Source organism: Phocoena sinus, chromosome 20 (genome assembly GCF_008692025.1).
Source record: "Phocoena sinus isolate mPhoSin1 chromosome 20, mPhoSin1.pri, whole genome shotgun sequence".
Lineage (NCBI taxonomy): Eukaryota > Metazoa > Chordata > Mammalia > Artiodactyla > Phocoenidae > Phocoena > Phocoena sinus.
This window is the reverse complement of record NC_045782.1, coordinates 33104526-33123863: the sequence shown is the minus strand read 5'-3', so window position 1 is coordinate 33123863 and position 19338 is coordinate 33104526. Positions and strand designations below refer to the sequence as shown.

The 19338-nt window shown below is 47.2% G+C and overlaps 1 protein-coding gene and 1 long non-coding RNA gene across 2 annotated transcripts in view; one reads left to right on the top strand and one right to left on the bottom strand.

Moving 5' to 3' along the window:
* The first annotated feature begins 1356 nt into the window (after nt 1-1356).
* The window catches only part of LOC116745949, a 41155-nt gene continuing 23173 nt past the window's right edge, over nt 1357-19338 (top strand). Inside the window, exons 1-4 of the long non-coding RNA XR_004347590.1 lie at nt 1357-2383; nt 6547-6723; nt 6972-7102; nt 7524-7655. This is a non-coding gene — a long non-coding RNA (uncharacterized LOC116745949). The remainder of the gene's footprint in view (nt 2384-6546; nt 6724-6971; nt 7103-7523; nt 7656-19338) is intronic.
* On the bottom strand, nt 4343-19078 carry HEATR9 (HEAT repeat containing 9). Its single transcript, XM_032617102.1, has 15 exons — nt 18469-19078; nt 17284-17333; nt 15509-15690; nt 15119-15245; nt 14836-14892; nt 14587-14643; nt 13842-13899; nt 13323-13453; nt 9390-9572; nt 8906-8998; nt 8698-8817; nt 7566-7639; nt 7039-7090; nt 6511-6597; nt 4343-6279 (listed from the first exon to the last, which is right to left on the bottom strand). The coding sequence occupies exons 1-15, from the start codon at nt 18554-18556 to the stop codon at nt 5905-5907; spliced, it is 1734 nt and encodes a 577-aa protein (XP_032472993.1). The 5' UTR covers nt 18557-19078; the 3' UTR covers nt 4343-5904.

Here is a 19338-nt window from a genome sequence, read left to right as displayed (position 1 = left end):
CATGGGCTTCTCATTGCGGTGGCTTCTCTTGTTGCAGAGCACGGGCTCACGCAGGCTTCAGTAGTTGTGGTGCATGGGCTTCAGTGGTTGTGGCGCACGGGCTTCGTTGCTCCGCGGCATGTGGGATCTTTCTGGACCAGGGCTCGAACCTGTGTCCCCTGCATCGGCAGGCGGATTCTTCTTAACCACTGCGCCACCAGGAAAGCCCCTGTACTCACTTTTATCCTGGGTTTTATATGGTGATGACTACACCAAATTTATGTCTCCAGTCTGTCTTCTTCCCTTAACTCTGCATTATATCCAGCTGCCTACTTGACTTTTCCACTAGGATGTATTTAACATAACTTTTTTTTTTTTTTTTTTGGTGACTCCGCTGGGACTGAACAGAACTTATGATCTCCAAATCAGTTTCTTTCTTCCTGGTCTTCCTCATCTCAGTCTTAATCTACCCAAATCAGATCAGATAAAAAACTTAGAACTTACATTTGATTTCTCTTTCACTCATCCCATACTTGCAGGTCCTTTTAATTCTACCTCCAAAATATATCCTGAAACCATCTTTATATTCTTAGTTCTAATCCTGGTACAAGCTACAGTCATCACTTTTCTGGATAACTGCAATAGCCCATTAATAGGTCCCCCACAATCTTGCCCCTCTAAAATCTATTCTTCACACAGCAGCTAAACAATATGGTAACGATGTAAATCAAGCTATATGTCATGCCTCTTTAAAACCCTTTCAGTGACCTCCCATTGTATGTTGGCTATAAATTCCTTACCTTGGCTTACCAAGCCCTGTATGATCTGGCCTTTGTCTCCACAACCTCATAGGAGAATATTTTTCCATACTAGCCTTACCTTAACCACATTGGTCCTAATCTTGATGGTACAAAACGTGCTTCTGTTTTAGTATCTTTGCGTGTGCTTTGTGCAGGATTCTCTTTCCTCATATTCACATGGTTGACTCCTTTTCATAACAATGTTGGGTCAAATCCCAGCCTCCCTCCCAGGGGTTTACTGACCTTCGTATCTAAAATGCTTCTTCCAGTCACACACACATCACCTCTTAATGATGTCCTCACAGTACTTATCACTATATGAAACAATCTTTTTGTGGTTAATTTCTCTCCTCCATTAGAATGTAAGTTCCATGAGAGTTCTACCCCAGTACCTAGGTAGGTACTCAATGAATATTGACTAAATGAAAGACTCTATTATTATAGATTTGAGTCATTAGTATATAAATGGTAATTAAAGTGATGAGAGTGGATATGATTAAAATAAGACTAGTGTAGTGGTTTTCCATCCTAGCTGAATACTAGAATTAGCTAGCAACTTTTTTAAAATGCAGAAGATGTCTGGGCTCCACTCCAGAACAATGGAATCTGTGAGGCCTGGGACATTTAAAAAACAAAAGCCCCAATTGATTCTAATGGTTTTGGAGTCTAGAGAGAAAAGAGCCTAGGACAAAACCCTGAGAAGTACCAATATTTAAGAGATAATAGGGAATTCCCTGGTGGTCCAGTGGTTAGGACTCCTTGCTTTCACAGCTGAGGGCCTGGGTTTGTTCCCTGGTTGGGGAACTAAGATCCCACAAACCACGTGGTGCAGCCAAAAATAAAAATAATAATAATAGAAGAGGATACTGAAACAGACTGGGAATACCAGTGAGGTGTCAGTGGAACCCAAGGGAAGAGTGGACTACAAGGAGGGAGAAACTAATGGGGTCAAGTGCTCGAGTTGGCCAAGTCACATAAAGGATAGAAAGCATTCATTGTATGTAGCAATACGGAGGTTATAAATTATCTTTGCATGAGATTTCTCAACCTTGGTGCTACTCACATTTTGGGTTGGATAATTATTTGTTGTGGAGGGCTGCCCCGTGCTATGTATAGGATGTTTAGCCACATCCCTGCCCTCTACCGCAAGACACCAGTAGCAGCCCCCAATTGTGACAACCAAAAATGTCTCCCAACATTGCAAAGTGTCCCTTGGAGGGGGCAGAATTGTCCCTTTTGAGAACTACTGCCTTAGCAAAAGCAGTTTTGGTAGAGAATTGAATTCTGAACCCAAACTGAAGTAGGGTAATAAATAATAGAAATTAGAGAAACGGAGACAGGTAGTGTGGACAACTATTTAAGAATCTTGATTATGAAGGGTGATTAGAGGTGAGGTGAACTAAGGAGAGGAGGCATCTAGAAAGGGTTATGGGTTTGTGGGAGGTTGTTTTTAAGATGGATGGGAATTGATCATGTTTATACACTAGTTGAAAGGAAATGGGGAAAATTGATACTCAAATTCCTTGAAGGAATGGCACCCAGACACTGGTGGAGGATTTTGCCTCGGAAGAGGAGAGTGCCTCTTGCACTGTGATGGAGCTAAGGTAAGTGCAGATGCTGATAATCGTAGTAACAGACGACTGACATTCATTGGGAGCTTACTGTATGCCAGGCAATTATAAGCAATCCGTATGTGTTAACTCATTTAATCCTCATAACAATGCTGTGAGGCAAGGAGGTATAGGGAAAAATATTCCTTTTGATTATAAAATCAGAGAAGAGGTGAATGGTGTAAATGATTTTGATTGCTCCTGGAAAGGGGCTTTCAGAAGGGACACTGAGGAACAGAGACCCTGAAAGGTTAAGCAACTTACCCAAGATCACATCTCTAGTAAGTTACAGAGCTAGGATACTAACCAGAGTATCTGGCCTTAGAGCCTGTGCTATCAACTACTGTATACCAGGATTCTTACAACAGGTGGCAAGAAGTTGAGGTAATTTCATCTGATGTCTTTTTTTTTTTTCCCCCCCCGAAGAGAAATTATAATGGCCTACTGAGAGTTGGGGAGTAATAGGATAGAAAGTTTGAAGAGACTGTAGGGAATGTGAAGAGAGCAGAGGCGGCTTGAAATTGTAACTAGGAACCCATAAAATTGCCAGACAGCAATAAGAACTCAGTTAAGATAGGAAGCAAGTATCTTGAGGGAACCAGTCTATGGATGTGTGAGTTTTCTCCACTATAATCAGCAACCTGGTTATAGGATCAGAGGCAATTTGATTCAGGGTTGGGGATTTTACTAGTCTCAGAGAGAGATGATAGTGGAAGTATAAGAATAGTGAGAATAGTGGTTGATGGATGGAGTCCCAGCTGAGTAGAAATTTAAAAAGTAAGAGGAGGCTAACAGGGGGAATGTAGGGAAGTCAAGACCTTAGTGTTATTGATGAGATTCAGAGGCCTGGTAGTGGGGATAAAAAGAGCTGGAGAGATAGAAGGTTTGGGTCAGAAAGTAGATGTTCATGATTTTGTAGATGGAGAAATTCCTGGGGATGACTAGGGCTAAGTGTGGCCATGGAAGTAGGTAGCTGAAGTGAAAGAGAGGGAAAAGCCTTTGTAGTTGAGCTGAGGGACTGAGGAACTGAGGTGTTGGATGGTTGTCCATAGGGATAGTGATAGCAAGACTAAGATTCAGGCAATGAATGAGAGAAAATAGGGAAGTGGGCCAGAGGGTGGGATAGCTCGTTTGAGAGCCAAGACCCTTGGAGAAACAATGACAGGACATTGTGACATTGGAAGGAATGTCGGAGGATGAGCAACACCTGACATTTCAGGAAGTGGCCAGTTCAAGAGCAGGGTTTCAGTTATAGCACAGAGATGGGGGAGAATGTTTGAGGAAGAGGTGTAGAGGTAGAGGGTATAAATCCTTTTTTTTTTTTTTTTTTTTTTGCCATCAGTGGGAGTATCCAGAGATCCCATTAGAAAGGGAAGAGAGGTAAGAGGGGGACTTACATTTTGGATGGTGTCCAAAAATCCATCCCAGCATATCCTGATGGCTGAGAAGAGTGGGCATTTCAGGCCTCTGAGAGAAGTTGGTCACAGCTTGGATTAAGTGTGTTTCTAAGAATATTGGATATAGGTAGCTCTGGTTCTGGGAAGGCTCTGGTACCTTGGTGGCATACCAGACGGTCGGTGCTCTATGCAGACCTTTATGCTCCGTGCTGTCTTTTTTTTTTTTAATATTTATTGTATTGTATTTATTTTATCTTTTTTTTTTTTTTGGCTGCATCAGGTCTTAGTTGTGGCACGTGGGATCTTCGTTGAGGCATGTGGGATCTTTTGTTGCTGCGTGCATGCTTCCGTAGTTCTGTGTGGGCTTCTCTCTGGTTGTGGCATGCGGGTTTTCTTTTCTCTAGTTGTGGTGCGCGAGCTCCAGAGCCTGTGGGCTCTGCAGTTTGCGGCACATGGGCTCTCTTATTGAGGCGTGCGAGCTCAGTAGTTGTGGCACTCAGGCTTATTTGCCCTGCAGCATGTGGGATCTTAGTTCCCCGACTAGGGATTGAACCCACGTCCCCTGCATTAGAAGGTGGATTCTTTACCACTGGACCACCAGGGAAGTCCCCTTGGTGCTGCCTTAAATCTTCTGGTGAGGACTGGTGAAATTAGTATTGAGGTCCTACTGAGCAGAGACTGGTATCTGGCTGAGTAATGAGACATCCCCTGGAGAGACCCATAAGTATGGAAGAGGAGGGGTTGGAAATCTGTGGGCAGGACTTTGCAGGAGTTGAGAGCCTGAATTATGTCGTTAATAAGGCCTTGTTTGTATCCACAGGCTATCAAGGCCCAGGGAAATTCGGGTTAGGTTGCTCACCAGTGCAAACCTACAGAGTGGGCAAAAGAAAATAATCATTTTTCCATCTTTGGTCTTTGTGCCACACTACTAGAGGCAGTGTTGCTTATACCCCAGAATAGTGAAACTACTCTTTTGGTTTTTACTTACAACTCTGTGAAGCAAAACATGAATTTGGAAGTGGTAGGGCAGGTGGGCAGATAAATCTCATTGACATATACCATGCTGGATTCAGAATAACTGGACTACTCTAGGACCTGGAATGTGGGGAAGTAGAAGAGAACATTTATGTCACTTTGGGCTTTCCTACTCAATGGGAAGAACTTGACCTCTCATTAGACAACTCAGTAAGACTGAAGAAGTAAAAGGACTTTTTCAATCTCTGGTGGTCATGGGCTCACATGGCAACACTGAAGAGAGGAAAGGAGAGAAAAGAAGTCCACATTTGAGTGCCTACTATGGAATGCCAGGCACCATTAGGCTTTATATTATTGTTTAATCTTCATAGGAGCCCTCAGAAGTAGTATGCATTAATCTGTTCATATTGTAGGTGAGGAAACAGAAAGGTTCAATAACTTGTCCGAAGTCAAAGATAAAGTGAGTAATGGACCCTAGGATTTGATTTCAGATTTGTCTGACTCTGAAGTCTGGGCTTTTCCTTTCTGATGGAGGATGTAGCTTTTTGGGATTGGTGTGATTGGTCCTATTGGCAAAGGGAAACTGAAGCCTTCAGTAAAAATAAGGGAGAATCTAAGGCAGTCTTAGAGAGTAAATAGAGTCTGTCAAAGGGAATGACCCTGAGGTAGGTAGAAAGCAGGTGTAAGAGAAGAGACAGAAGAGAGGATGGTTGGTCTTGATTAAGCCTAATTTATCTCTTGACCACTGATAGGAAAGCGGGGGGCAAGTTAGTAAGAGGAAATGGTCCAATAGCCAAGCTTTCCAGGATATTCTCCCATTTTCCCCTCAGCAGCCACCTCTGGGCAGAGGCTCAGCTTTAGCTTTGTCATCAAATTCTGGGCATAGACAAGGACGTGATTTAGGAAGGCAGGCTGGCTGTCCAGAGCAGCCTTGTCTCATGGAAAGGACATGTGGCTGAGTAGGGGAGTGACCAGCCAGGAGTGAGGTGACCTATGTTTCAGTGCAGCCCATGAGGAAGGGAACAGTAGTGGTAGATGGAGTGATGCTCATTTATTCATGGAAGATAAGTATAGATTATTTTCTCAGGGGAGCCTGAGAAGCATCCTTAAAGAGAGAGTGGGAACTCAGCCAAAAGAACTGACCTAATTGGAGGTCTCAGCAAGGATCTGGAGCTGTTTCCTGATCCCTCGTGTCCAGGACCCTGTGGCCTGTGCCTTGTGTTTTTGTGGTTTAGAGAAACAGGATGGAAAGGCAGAGGTACCAGACCCTTTCTGGGCATTTAACTTCTTCTGTTGGTCTGATGTGGCACTGGACTTTGTAAGAAACAAGGGGTTCAGCTGTGCAAGTTGAAAGTCTTGGATATTTAACTCTTCTGGTTTCTCAGGCTCTTTCCGGAACCTCGTGAACTCTACGTTCATGCTGGTCTTAGGCACTTCATATACAAAGAGAACCTTGTTGTTCAGCTTGTTTTGGATCCAGGGATCAATCGAGGCCAAAAGAATTAATGTTTCTTGTAGCTGCATTGAAACAAAGGCCCTGTGGCTGGCTCACTTCAGGCCAACGCTGGGAGGGGAGGGGGAGCTCTGTCTACAGGCCCTTTTGGTCCCAGGGAATGAGGTCAAGGGGACAGTGTCTACGGGCGTATTCCCCTCTCCTCCCCTCTGACAAAGAGCACGTGGTGTGAGGATAGGTGGGAGGGGCTTGGAGGAAGGGTTGAGAAGAGGAAGAGGTGGGCGGGGATGCCTTACGCTCTTTTTCACAGACGGGCTCTTTTCCACATCCAGCATGTCTAGGACCAAGTGGAACACTTGTGGGCTGCGGATCCCCAGGACACCCTGGCAGAGACAGGATGAGGGCGCCTAAATAGCCGGCACCAGGAAGATGCCCTGTCTACACTCTTCCATTCTAGTGCCCTTGTGACGACCCTGTGCCTGGAGAGGAGAGATGGCTTCCCAGCAGAGGTAGCACTTTCCTTGCCTTTTGGGGCCACTTCATTGGGTTCCAGTACAATTTTTTCACCAGAATAGTCAAGATAGTTTCTACATGTAATATCTAAGCAATGCCCCTCACACCCTTCTCCTGTCCCTTATCCCACCCACCTCCAATCCTGAAGAAAAGCTTTTCCTGAACTCCTGATAGGGCTGGAATTCTAAAATAAAAAAGCAAACAAACAACCTCCCCAAACTTTACAGCCCTTTTTTCCCTTCAGTAACTGCTGGACTGCCTGCTCCCCCTGCCATCAAAACATCTGGTCAGAGTAGCGGAGCTGGCCTTACCAAAGAGATGACTGCTTCCTGGCGTGCAGTGGCATTTGAGCTCGTCAGTTGCCTGGAGAAGGGAGTGAGTGTGTTGTGGTCCAGTTAAGGGGAGGGGAGGAAGGCTGGCTGCTTCTTACAGTCCAGAGTGAGTCAGGCATAAAGCTGATGTGTGATGTTAATTTTATTAACTTCCCCTTCTTATTTCTTGGGTGAGGAAAGGGGCTGGGAGGGGAAAGGTAGGTACTACAGTTTTCCAGGGGGCACTAAATGACGATCAGGACTCACATCTGTCCAGAACATTACCTTTTACAAGTCCCTTTCATGTCCTCATCTTAATCGGAGCTTTATAGCAACCCTGAGTGGTAGGTATTATCCACCCCTTTTTACAGATGAAGAAAAGCCCAGAGGTCAAAGAGTGACTTGGCCAGGGGCACAGGCAAGTGCGAGCTGAGAATGGGCCGTAGGTTCTCAGCTCTCTCTGACCCTCTGTCCCCTTCTCACAGCCTAGGATTTGGCCCTGGCAGTTCCCAGCCCAAGCCACTCACGCCTCCACCAAGTTCATCATTGTGGGCTTCATCTTGAGCTCTTCCACAGTTTCAGCAACAGCCTGCCTCATAGCCTGAAGAGGGATTAAGGTGAGACAAGGATTCAGGGGTGTACCCTTAAGTGCTTCTCAAACCTTATTGAATGTTTACTTTGTGCAACATACATGATCCTTGCCTCGAGGAGCTCATGCTCTGGTGGGGAAAGCAGACAAGTGGAACAGTCAGTCACACTCCTGAACTAAGTATAGGGGCAATAGGAGGGTCTCCTAGCTCAGTCTGGGTACCAGGAAGACTTCCTGGAAGAAGTGATGCCCCAGCTGAAACCTGAACATGGAACATGAGTTAACCAGGTAGAGGGCTGGGGCCAGATTTCCCGGGCAAGAGAGAGAGCATGTACAGAAGCCTGGAGGCAAGAGAGAGCACAGAGAGGTTAGGGAGCAGGAAAGAGTTCAGTTTAGCTAGGTGACCAAATGGACTCTTCAGAGTGGGGCACTCTGAGTAATTACACTGGGACCACAGGTATAAATCAGGACGGGGTGTTCCTAAGCACAGCTGGTGTGTGGCTCTGAGCGGGAGTGTAGTGGGGCTAGAGAGGTAGGCAGGACTTGGGTGGTGAAGGGCAGTGTAAGCCCTTCTGAGGGCTTGGGGAGCGATTGAGAAGTTCTGTGCAGAGATGCAATCTGATTCACAGTTTAGAAAAATGTCTTCAGCAGTTCTGTGGCTGGTTTTGTAGCAAGCTATAACAAAGATAAAAGCAAGGGAGCACAGAGGAAGGCAGGGTGATTCTGTTGTTGGTGATCTGGGAAAGCTTCCCATAGGAGGTGTTGTTTGGACTGGCTTGAAAGGGACAATCGTATTTTAATAGGCAGAAGGAGAAATGAGTTACTTACCAGTGGGACTGAAAGCACGCGGCAGTTTTCCACCTTGCAGAGGAGGGAGAGGTGACTCAGGGCATTTTAAGCTGAGAGAACGGCCCGCATGAAGGCAAGGTGGCTTGAAAACAGGGGCTGCATTAGGGTGAATGTGATGCTTTGGGGGGCAGCGTGGCGAGAACCAAGCCAGGGGGGTCTTTAGAGAAAGGTAGAGAGACAGTTTTGAGCTGCCTGGACTTGGGAGTTTTGGGCTCACTTACGAAGAAGGGTTCATTATACGTCTTCCTCCTGAGCAGGTCAAACGTGAGTCCTTCCAGGCCCTGTGCCTGGATCTGTTCCAGCCCAATGGTCTTGAGCATCTGGCTGGCTTCAAAACGGTGCTGAGGGCAGGGGTGGGGAAGACATGAAGGATAGACTCCCTGTCCTAGTCCTGGAGAAGGCAGGGTACTAGGCAGCCCTAGAGCTTACCTCAAGGACACTGGAATAGCACAGCTGGTCTAGGATGGTCCTGATGACCGTGGCTGAGTGCACACCCATTATCTTGACCAGCATACTGAGTGCCTGTGGAGGTGGGCAGGGCGGGCTGGGGTATACCAGGCCCAGAGGCATCTGGATGGCCAAACAGGCTCGAGGGCTAGAACTTGTAGGGAATAGGTGGGGTCCTTTCTCCTCCCTCTTGGCCTCGTGAGTGAGAGCATAAGTTCATGTGCACACACGTGTACATACGTGCATGAACACCCATACACATCGAATGTACACAGACGTGTACATTTAGCGTCCATACGACCCTGTACTCATATGTATATACATACTGACAAAACACACAGAGACCCTGTGGTGCTCCTTGTGGGAGCTTCTTTTCTCTGGGAAGAGGATGACAGGGTCCAGACCCCACCAGTCAGCACCAGTTCCCCAGTGCTCCCCAGGGAGCTCGTCCTCCTGCCCCTCACACCTGCATCTGCTGGATCTTCGGCCCTTGGTGCAGGCACTGCAGCAAGTACTCTCGGGCTGTGCTGCTACAGGGCCTCAGGAACCCCAAGCACAGGGCCGCCTCCACCGCTGCCTTGCTCCCTGACTTCTTTATCAGCATCTGCAGCACAGGCACCAGCTTCTCTCCATCCTCGACCTGAGTCCTCTGAGAGGGAGATGAGGGATACGGGTGGTGGGACTATGTCTTCGGCCAGGCTTTGCCAGGAAGGCAATTCATTACTGCTTCCAGACCATCCTCCCTCCTCCTTAAGGTGAATCTCAAGTCATGAGATTATTTTACCCACTTCCCTTATTTTTGCTGTCATCTACTTGCCCCTAGGCCGCATCCTTTCATTTCTCTATGACTTTTCTTGTGGATGGATCAATGTTACTCTCTAACACTTCTGCCGTCTTAATTCCTGGCATTTGAAAAAATATACATGTCACTGATCCAACGCCTCTCCTCCAATGACCTTGTCCTCTACTCTATGTCAGCCACTAATTCCCACAGAGAGACTTTATCATTACCCATTACTGCAACTTCTCTATGACCCCTCCCCCCCCATCTTTCTGGTTCTCCTCTGATGTCAACAACTGTTGGACTCCACAAAGACTAACAATTCACTGATCACCTTTTCACTGCTCCTCACTTTCTTCCCTCTACCCAGCTTCAGTTCCACGGTCCTGCCCGCTCAACTCCTTTACCCCCTCTTGCTTCATTGTACTCAACTCTCCACCAACGCTGCGCCTGCACTTCCTGGCGGGAAACAAAGTTATGATGACTAATCTCACTTGAAATGTATGAACACAAACCTTGTGTAGACCCTTAATGCTGCCTAGTGATTAGACTGCTTTCCCCCGGGCAATTTTCTTTCCCACCCTTCTAATTCATTCTCTTTCCTCTGGAATCTCTAATACTTCTTCCTCTATTCTCTTAAGTTGATGACCTTGCTTCCTACTTTACTGAGCAAATAAAAGCAACTAGAAAAGAAGTTCCAGAGACACTTACCACCACTTCTATCCAACTTTCAACACCTGCACCCATATGTTCTTCCTTTCCACGTGTTACAATGGACCGTGACCATCTATCTAAAGTCAGTCTCTCTACTCATGTGTTCGAGCTCATCCCTTCTCATCTGCTCAAGAACATTGCTGCACAATTCTTCCCACCCTCTTCAAAATGGTCATTTTCCTAACGACTGGATCATTATACCTCAGCATTGAAACATGCTGTTATTTTTCCTTTTTCTAGTATTTACTCCTGCTGCTGACTACAACTCTTTTCAGCAAAACTTGGAAAGTTGTCCATGCTTGCCAACTCTAACTTCTTTCCTCCCATCCTCTCTTAAACCCACCCTATTCAGGCCTTCACTCCCACCTTCCCACCAGAATGGTTCTTTTAAAAAAATATTTATTTATTTGGCTGCACTGGGTCTTAGTTGTGGCATGCGGGATCTTCACTGTGGCATGTGGAATCTTTTTAGTTGCGGTGTGTGGGATCTTAGTTGCGGCATGTGGGATCTTTAGTTGTGGCATGTGGAATCCTCAGTTGCAGCATGCAGGATCTTCAGTTGCAGCACGCAGGATCTTGAGTTACAGCATGTGGGATCTAGTTCCCTGACGAGGGATTGAACCCGGGCCCCCTGCATTGGGAGTGTGGAGTCTTAGCCACTGGACCACCAGAGAAGTCCCCACAATGGTTCTTGTTAAGATAATCAATGATTCCCACATTGTTAAATCCATTGGATCGATTCTCAGTCCTTGTATTATTTGATATGGTTGATTTATCTCCTTTCCTTGATATATGTTCTTCACTTGATTTTCAGAATGCTGCACTCTTGTCTGTCTTCCTACCTATTGGCCACTTCTCAGTATTTACTGATTCTTCCTCTTGTCTCTGACCGCTTAACATTGGGGTGCCCCAAGGGTTGATTCTTGGTTCTTAGTGGTCTCATCTAGGTGAATGACATTAAATGCTACTTATATGCTGACAACTCATAGATTTCTTCCTCTAGCTGTATATCTAACTGTTTACTTGCTGTCTCCCTTGGAGGTCCGGTAGACATCTGAAACATAACTTGTCCAAAATTGGGCTTTTGATATTATAGTACCTCCAAGCCTGTTCCACCTGCAGCTTTCTCCATGTTAGTTGGTAACAACTCCATCCTTTCAGTTTCGAGGCCAAAAACCTTGACCTCATCCTTGTTTCCTCACTGTCTTTTTTTAATTTTAATTAAAAAAATTTTTGGCTGTGTTGGGTCATTGTTGCTGCACGCGGGCTTTCTCTAGTTGAGGTGAGCAGGGGCTACTCTTCGTTGTGGTGTGCAGGCTTCTTATTGTCGTGGCTTCTCTTGTTGTGGAGCACGTGCTCTAGGTGCATGGGCTTCAGTAGCTGTGGCACGTGGCCTTTAGTAGTTGTGGCTCGCAGGCTATAGAGCGCAGGCTTGGTAGTTGTGGTGCATGGACTTAGTTGCTTCATGGCATGTGGGATCTTCCCGGACCAGGGCTTGAACCCGTGTCCCCTGCATTGGCAGGCGGATTCTCAACCACTGCGCCACCAGGGAAGTGCCCCTCACTGTCTTTTATAACTCACATTTAACCTGTCAGAGTTTTGCTTTAAAAATGTATCCAGAATTGAATAACTTCTTACCAACCACACTGCAACCACCATGGTCCAAGCCACCATCGTATCTTACCAGGATTGCTTCAGCAGCCCCTAACTGGTCTCTCTGCTCCCACTTTTGCCCCCCACCCCTGCCCATCTTTTTTCAGCATAGCAGTAAGAGTGAACCTTTTGAAACATAAGTTAGATTATGTTACTGCTTTGCTCAAATACCTATTCCACTCAGAGTAAAAGCTCAAGTACTTAAAAGTCATCCAGAAGCCCACTTACGATCTAGTCTCCTTTAACATCTTTGACCCAGCTTCATTTCCTCCTGGTTTCTCCGTTCCCACTCCACTTCCTTCACATGGCCTCCTTGCTGTTCCTTGACCATGCCAAGTGTGCTCCTGCCTCAGGGCCTTTGCTTGGATTTGTCCTTCTGCCGGGATGCCTTCTCTCAGATATCTGCAAGGCTTACCCCTCGCCTTCTTGTCTGTGCTCAGATGACAACTTCCAAATGAGGCCTTCCTTGTCCTCCATGTTTAAAAGTGCAACTCATCCCATCTCCACTCAGCATTCCCGATCACTCTCACCTTGCTACGTAATTTTTCCATTGCACTTGTTACCTCTAACATACTATATAGTTAAATTTCTTGGTTATTACATGTCCCCCCCCCCCCCCCCCCCAACTAGAATGTAAGCTCCATGGAAGCCGGGATCTCTGCCTGTTTGGTTTGCTGACATATCCCAAGGGCTTAGGATGGTGTCTCACACACGACAGCTGTTTAATATATGTTTGTTGAGTAAATGAATGAGTGATGAATTCTGTTTCACGTGGAGCAGCGATGGGGTCAAAGTAAGAGGACCCTAAGGGGGAAAAGTCTTGAGTAGTGTCAGCAGACTCTCTTGGTCCCTGTATCCTTTTGGCAGAGGTTTTCCTTTAATAGGTTATTTTAAGGATGATAATAATGATGATGAGTTATCACTTAAAGAGTACAGGCATTGAGCTAGGTGCTTTACATATATTATCTCATTTAATCTTCTCAACAATGCTATAAGATAACTACTCTGTCCATTTTAGAGACGGACAAATGACACCTCTGAAAGCTGGCTTTTCAGAGGTTGTATGACCAGTTAAGTGGCTATGCCAATGCTCTGTCCAGGGAACCTATTCCACAGGGGACTCCACAAGGACAACGTCCTCCACCATCAAAGCTAGGAGCTACGTTACCTTCTCCCTGGCTTAACCCCCTGCCAACACTATCAATTACCTTGTCTTACCTCGCCCCAGTGACTGACTCTCCTCCCAATCACCTGGTCTTTGGGGACAGCAGCCCAGGAGTTCAGAGCCGCCCGTAGCGCTGTCAGAGTATCCATCCTTTGCCCCTCATTTTGCCCCTTCAGCTGCTTGATGAGAGCTTGGATCACATGCTTATTCAGGCAACCTGGACGGGGAGGACCTCAGGTCAGGGCAGAGCCTCAGGGCTGCTCCTCTCTGCCAGAATCCATTTGACCCCTGTGCCTTCGAGACAGAAGCTCCAAGTACTAGGTCACAGGGTTGCCCGTCCCCTCAAGACACTAGAGCAGCTGGCTGAGCATGACAGCCGTTCCCAGAGCCCGTTCTCTCCCTCCCTCCAATCTCTTCTCGCTTTTCACCCCACCTTCCTCTCTCTGCCCAACAGTACATCAGACAATTCCCAGACCCTGCCAATGGCTAGGTTGCAGTGAGTGTACAGTCCACTCCCTTCTGTCCTTCCCCAAAGGGCAGTGTGCCTGCACTGCTTCCTTCCTCACCTCCCCCCTTCTCCCCACCCAGGGAGAGGACATACTCACCCAGGATGGCCAGGGTTTGACAGGCCTCATACTTCACTTTCTCTGGGCCAGTTTGGGCCTGATTTAAGAGGCGGTGGGTAGGAACATGCCATAAGGTGGTGGAATGTCAGAGCTTTCAGGATCATCTCAGCTTAACTTTTCATTTTACAAATGAGGAAACCGAGGCCTAGAGAGTGACCTGTTTATGCTCAAACACAGGGTACAGGCAGGATGGTACGATGGAAGGAACACGACTTGGGAGTAAGACTTTTGTTCACATCCCTTTCTGGTACCTGGTAGCCACATGGCCTTGGGCAAGTCACTTGGCCTCTCAGAGCTTTCATTTTCTCGTTAGAAAAATGCAGCAACTACTACCTATTCCTAATATTGGAAGACTTAAATGAGATTCTGTGTAAGAACACAGAACCCCCCATTATAAATTGGCATATAGGCACAGGCATTGACTCAGTTAAGGTAGAGAATGAACTCAGTCCCAGTTTTCTCCTAGCTTTTTAGTTGCTCATCTTACCTGTTAGACAAAGGGGATCTTCAGATTCCCCCTTCCCCATCCTTCTAGATCAAGCTGCCCTTTAAAGAAGCCAAAGGCATGAGATGGGGACATGCCACACAAGGCAGCTCTCTCCTCCCTGGATCTGACCCGTAGTCCTTGAGCCTGGCGAGCCTTGTCAGTGCCCATGTGCCAATGTTCTACACACCTCAGGCTCTGTTTCCTCCTCTCCTGATCTCTGTGCAGCCCCAGACTCACCACCTGCCATAGTGCTTCCATGATAAACTTGTCTCTGACGCCCAGGCACCCCAGAGCCTGCAGGAACAGGGTAGAGGAAAGAGAAGAGACCTTGGACACCGCCACCGGGAATTTCCATCCTCTGACACAGCCAGAGTTTATTCTTGGGACATCACTCTACCCTGGCCCTCCACCTCAAGCATCTTTCTACTCCTCAGCTCAGCCAACTCCTACCTGTAACCATGCCCCTCCACCCTCGCCACTTCTCACCTGTGCTGCATAGAGCTGCTCATCCTCTCTGGGAGATTTCAGGCTTTCTGTGAGTTCCTGCCCATCAAAGGGAGCCAGTGGAAGGGAAGAAAGGGATAAATAGAGTGCTACAGCTATACTTTCAAACTGGAAGGAGCTCATCCAATCCAATCCCCTTTCCTCCTCTCCCTCCATCTTGCAGGCAGCAGGCAGGGACTGAGGGCAGAAGGATGGTGTGAGCCCCAGGTAAGGGCACCCACAGAAAGAGAGTCTCCCCATTCTCCCCCAAGCCGTGGTCCCTGACCTTTAATCTTTGCCACTTCAGCGGGTCCCCAGTAGGATCTAAGGGCTTGGATTCCATCTGAGGTTTTATAATCAGCTTGCTCATTGGGAGATGGAGTTTTGGGATGAGGGTACCCTCTTTGAGGTACCTGTGTGAGAAATTGCACAGGTAGCCCTGGTCCCCTTGTTCCCTCCCTCCTTACTTCACAAACTCTTCTTTGCCTCTGGTCCTCAGCCCAGCTCAGAGGTGAGACCAGAGGAAGAAAGATGAGCCTCCTTCTACCCCAGGGTCTCCTCTGGGATCTGGAGGCTGACTTGCACCACGCCCAGCCCCACTCCAACCCTTTCTTCTCTTTCCTTCCTTTCCTAGAAGATGTGGAGGGCGTGGAGAACAGGAAGGGGCCCAACACACCTAGGGTGATGTCTCATTTTCCACAGTATCTTCTGGGCCTCCCGTTCCTTTTGCTGATTATACAGGGTGTGCCAGTGCGTGTAGATCTCAGGCTGCTTGGAGTAGCAGTAAGGTACGGAGTTTGGCTTGCTTGGGTGCTGCCTCCAGCACTCCGGACTTGGGGGAAACTCTTCCTTTGGCATCTGGGGGGTGTGAGTGGCAGAGCAGTCACAGGGGGCATTCCTCAGCCAGGAAAAGGGCCAGGGTGAGAAGGGACTAGACAAGGGAAAGAGCCCTTCAGCCTTGTCATCTGAGCTGAAGTCACAGCCACCTCCTAACCCACTGTGTGACTCGGGCAAGTTACTTCACCCCACCAAGATCTCAGTCTTCTCATCTGCAAATTGGAGCTAATACTGCTTGTTCTGTACCCCTCCCAGGGTGGTTGTGAAGAACAAATGACATAAAGATGGCGAAGCCATTGCTGGTCGGCAAATGGATCTGAGTACAGTTGGCCCTCTGTATCCGCAGGTTCCACATCCACAGATTCAGCCAACCACAGATCGAAAGTATTTGGAAAATAAAAATTCCAGGAAGTGCCAAAAAACAAAACTTGAATTTGCCACGTACCCAGCAACTCTTTACATACCATTTACATTGTATTAGGTATTAAGTAATCTAGGGAGGATGTGTGTAGGTTACATGCAGATACCACACCATGTTATACAAGAGACTTGAATATCCATGGATTTTGGTATCCGCAGGAGTCCTGGAACCAATCCCCTGCTGATACCGAGGGACAACTGTACACAGTTTGGTTAGTTGAGCATCTCAGAGTCCTTTGAAAAAGCTTTGGGCAAGGAGATGAAAAGGCAGGGGGCGAGGGAGATGTGGAGTAAAGAGGGCGGGGGCGGAAATTCAGGCTACAGCTCCTTCATTCAGGCATTCAACAGATACTTAGTGAGCACTTACCATGTGCCAAGCACTAGGTGCTGGGGATACAGTTATCAGCCCTGCCCTCACGGAACTTAATAGTTTGGTTGGAAAAGCAGGATTTCTTCAAATAATCTATGTCTTAACACAATTGTGAAACTGTAGCTCTGGTTGCAGTGGAGGGTTTTGGATGGGTCAGGGCCTTTCTCGGAAGGTTTGGCTAGGATTCATTCCTGTCTCTTCTCAAGCCTTCCTGTCTCTACAACAGATCTCTGAGCAACAAGGAAGAGGGGCTTCAGCCAGTGGTTCCCAGTGTGGTGACTGAGAAGATCATCATAAGAGTTCTCGGGTGATTGTCGTGACGTCAGAAAATGGGGCATTGACTCAGTCTGAGTAGGGTTGTCAGATTTAGTAAAAACCAAGCAAATAAAAAACGGGATGTCCTGTTGAATTTTGATTCCAGGTAATGAAGGCAATATTTAGGACATATTCATACTAAAAAATATTCATTGTTTAGCTGAAATTTAGATTTAATCAGGCATCCCATTTTATCTGGCAACTCTAATGAGGAAGATCCCTGTGTTAATAAAAATGACTCATTATTAAGCCCTGCCTGCATAGCCTAAGCCTTACAGATATTGTCTCATAGCAACTTGATAAAGGGAGATGGGAAGGGGTTGGCTTGTGACAGAGGATACTCCTGAGGCTCAGGGAGGGAAACTGACTTGTCCAAGGTCACACATAGTTAGTAGCAGCCCCAGGGGTGAGTGTCAGGGTTCTATGAACTAGCCTTAATGGGAGAGGATAGTCTGCTGCCCCTCCTACTTCAACAAAGCTCCCAGGGTGGCAGAAGTTAGGGGTCTTACCTGGTGGCAGGACAAGGGCAGGAGAACAGGAGCTGTGGCTCTTCTGAGTTCTGTGGTACAAATGGGATGACAGTGACCAGGGTGGATTGAAGAGTCATCCTTCCAGTCTTTCATTTATTTAGCATTAGCATTTAATGGACGCTGTATCAGGCACTGGGAGATAAATAAGGCGTAATTCCTGTTGTTCAGGGACTCATACTTTCCTGGTATCTTGGTCTGTGGAACAGTGAGATTGCCATAGCCTGGGAGCTTCTCAGATATGCAGAGCCCCAGGCTCCACCCCAGACCTACTGAGTCAGGATCTTCATTTGAGCAGGATTCCTATGCACGTTGAAATTGGAGGAACACTGGTCTAGCAGAGTGGTTCTCAACTCTGGCTGGGTATTAAACTTATTTGAGGGAATTTTTAACATGCCTGTAGTCCTACATCAGACTAATTGAATCAGATTCTCTGAGGAAGGGGCCCAGGCATTTTAGAAAGCTCCCCTGAGGATTCTAATGTGCAGCTAATGGCGAAAACCACTGGTCTCATTCAGTGGTTCTCAAACTTGAGTGTGCATTAGAAAGAACTGGAGAGCTTGTTAAAACACAGATTTCCTTATCCCCAGATGAAGATTCATCCCCAGAGTGTTGATTCAGTAAATCTGGGGTGTGGTCTGAGAATTTGCTTTTCTAACAGGATACTGATGCTGCTGGTCCTGGGAACATACTTTGGGAACCACTGGTCTAGCTGGTGAGACAGAACTGTTTACTGGTGATTAACAGAGGGAAACAAATGTGAAGATGGATAAAGGCACACGTGGTCCAGATGAGGGGTCCCTAACCTGGCTGGGAGGAGCAGGGAGGGTTTCCCAGAGGAGATTATACACAAGTCGAGTCTTCAGAGCAAGTAGGAGGTAGCCAGACAGATGAGGGGGAAGAGCAGTGGGCACGAGGAATACCTGCAAACCTTGGAGTCGTAAGCATGGGGTGCAGATGAGGGGGCAGAAGCTGGGGAGACACAAAGACATCCCATCTTAGAGGGCGCTGGAGACTTACCTTGAGGGCTGTGGGGAGCCTTGAAAGTATCCAAGGGTCTGCCCTGCCTCTTCCCATGGATCTGCTGACATCACCCAGACCCCTGCCTGGGAGCTTTCCTTTTCAGGTCCCTATCCCTGACTCCACTCCTGTCCCTTTCAGCCTCACCTTTGGTCCTTTCTGGATATTCCAGCCATGGGCACTTGAACATTGACGTGTTGATGTCAGAGATGTTGACTGATTTTTCGTAGGCCATCCTCTTCTCCTGGGGGAACCAGAGAGCACCTGGGTTGGGGAGGGGACTACAGGGACTACTCCCTTGTGGGAGCAGGGTCACAGCTCAGGGAGACCTGTCCTCTGTGGCACAAGAGAGACTAGTGAGGTGTCTGGGCTTCTGGAGGTGGAAGCCTCCAAGTGCCGGGCAACCAGATCGCCTAGGTAAATAGAACACTCCGGTTCCATTCTGGAGTCCCAGACATGGCATCTACTTGCCTGTGGATTGAGCTGGTCCCTTTCTCTCTGGGAGCTTCACTTACCTCATCTGAAAAGTGGGAAAGCCATGCTTGTCTGGCTAGGTAGAGGGGCAGTGGTGAGGCATAAATTCAAAAAGAAAGTCGAAGCGTTTAGTGAACTTCAAGCTCACGTAGCCCATGTTAGGAGCAGGGATTGTCCTTAGGATTAGTCATCAGGAAAATGGCAAAAAAAATGGGAAAGCCCTATTCATACACATGCCTCCCTCCTTGGCAGCAAGAGATGGAACTCTTTTTTTTCCTTTTGATCACTGAGCACATTTATTTTATTTCATTTTAGAAAAAAAAATCTGAGTTTTAAAAAATATGTGGGGATTTCTTTGGCGGTCCAGTGGTTAAGACTCAGCACTTCCACTGCAGGGGGCCTGGGTTCAATCCCTGGTTGGGGAGCTAAGATCTCACATGCCGCCCACATGCTGTGAGGCACTGCCAAAACTAAAAAAAATAAAAATAAAAGAAACTCTGGAATTATTAAAACAAAATATATAAGAACAGCAATAATAAAAAA

Bases quoted from the DNA above. Each gene is read 5' to 3' on its own strand.
- HEATR9 (XM_032617102.1), bottom strand. From the start codon at position 18,556: ATGGCCTACGAAAAATCAGTCAACATCTCTGACATCAACACGTCAATG. The intron at 13,454-13,841 runs GTGAGTATGTCC...CTCCCCGTCCAG, and splicing joins TCAAACCCTGGCCATCCTGG to GTTGCCTGAATAAGCATGTG. The intron at 7,640-8,697 runs GTAAGTGAGCCC...ATCCCTCTTCAG, and splicing joins CGTATAATGAACCCTTCTTC to GCTATGAGGCAGGCTGTTGC.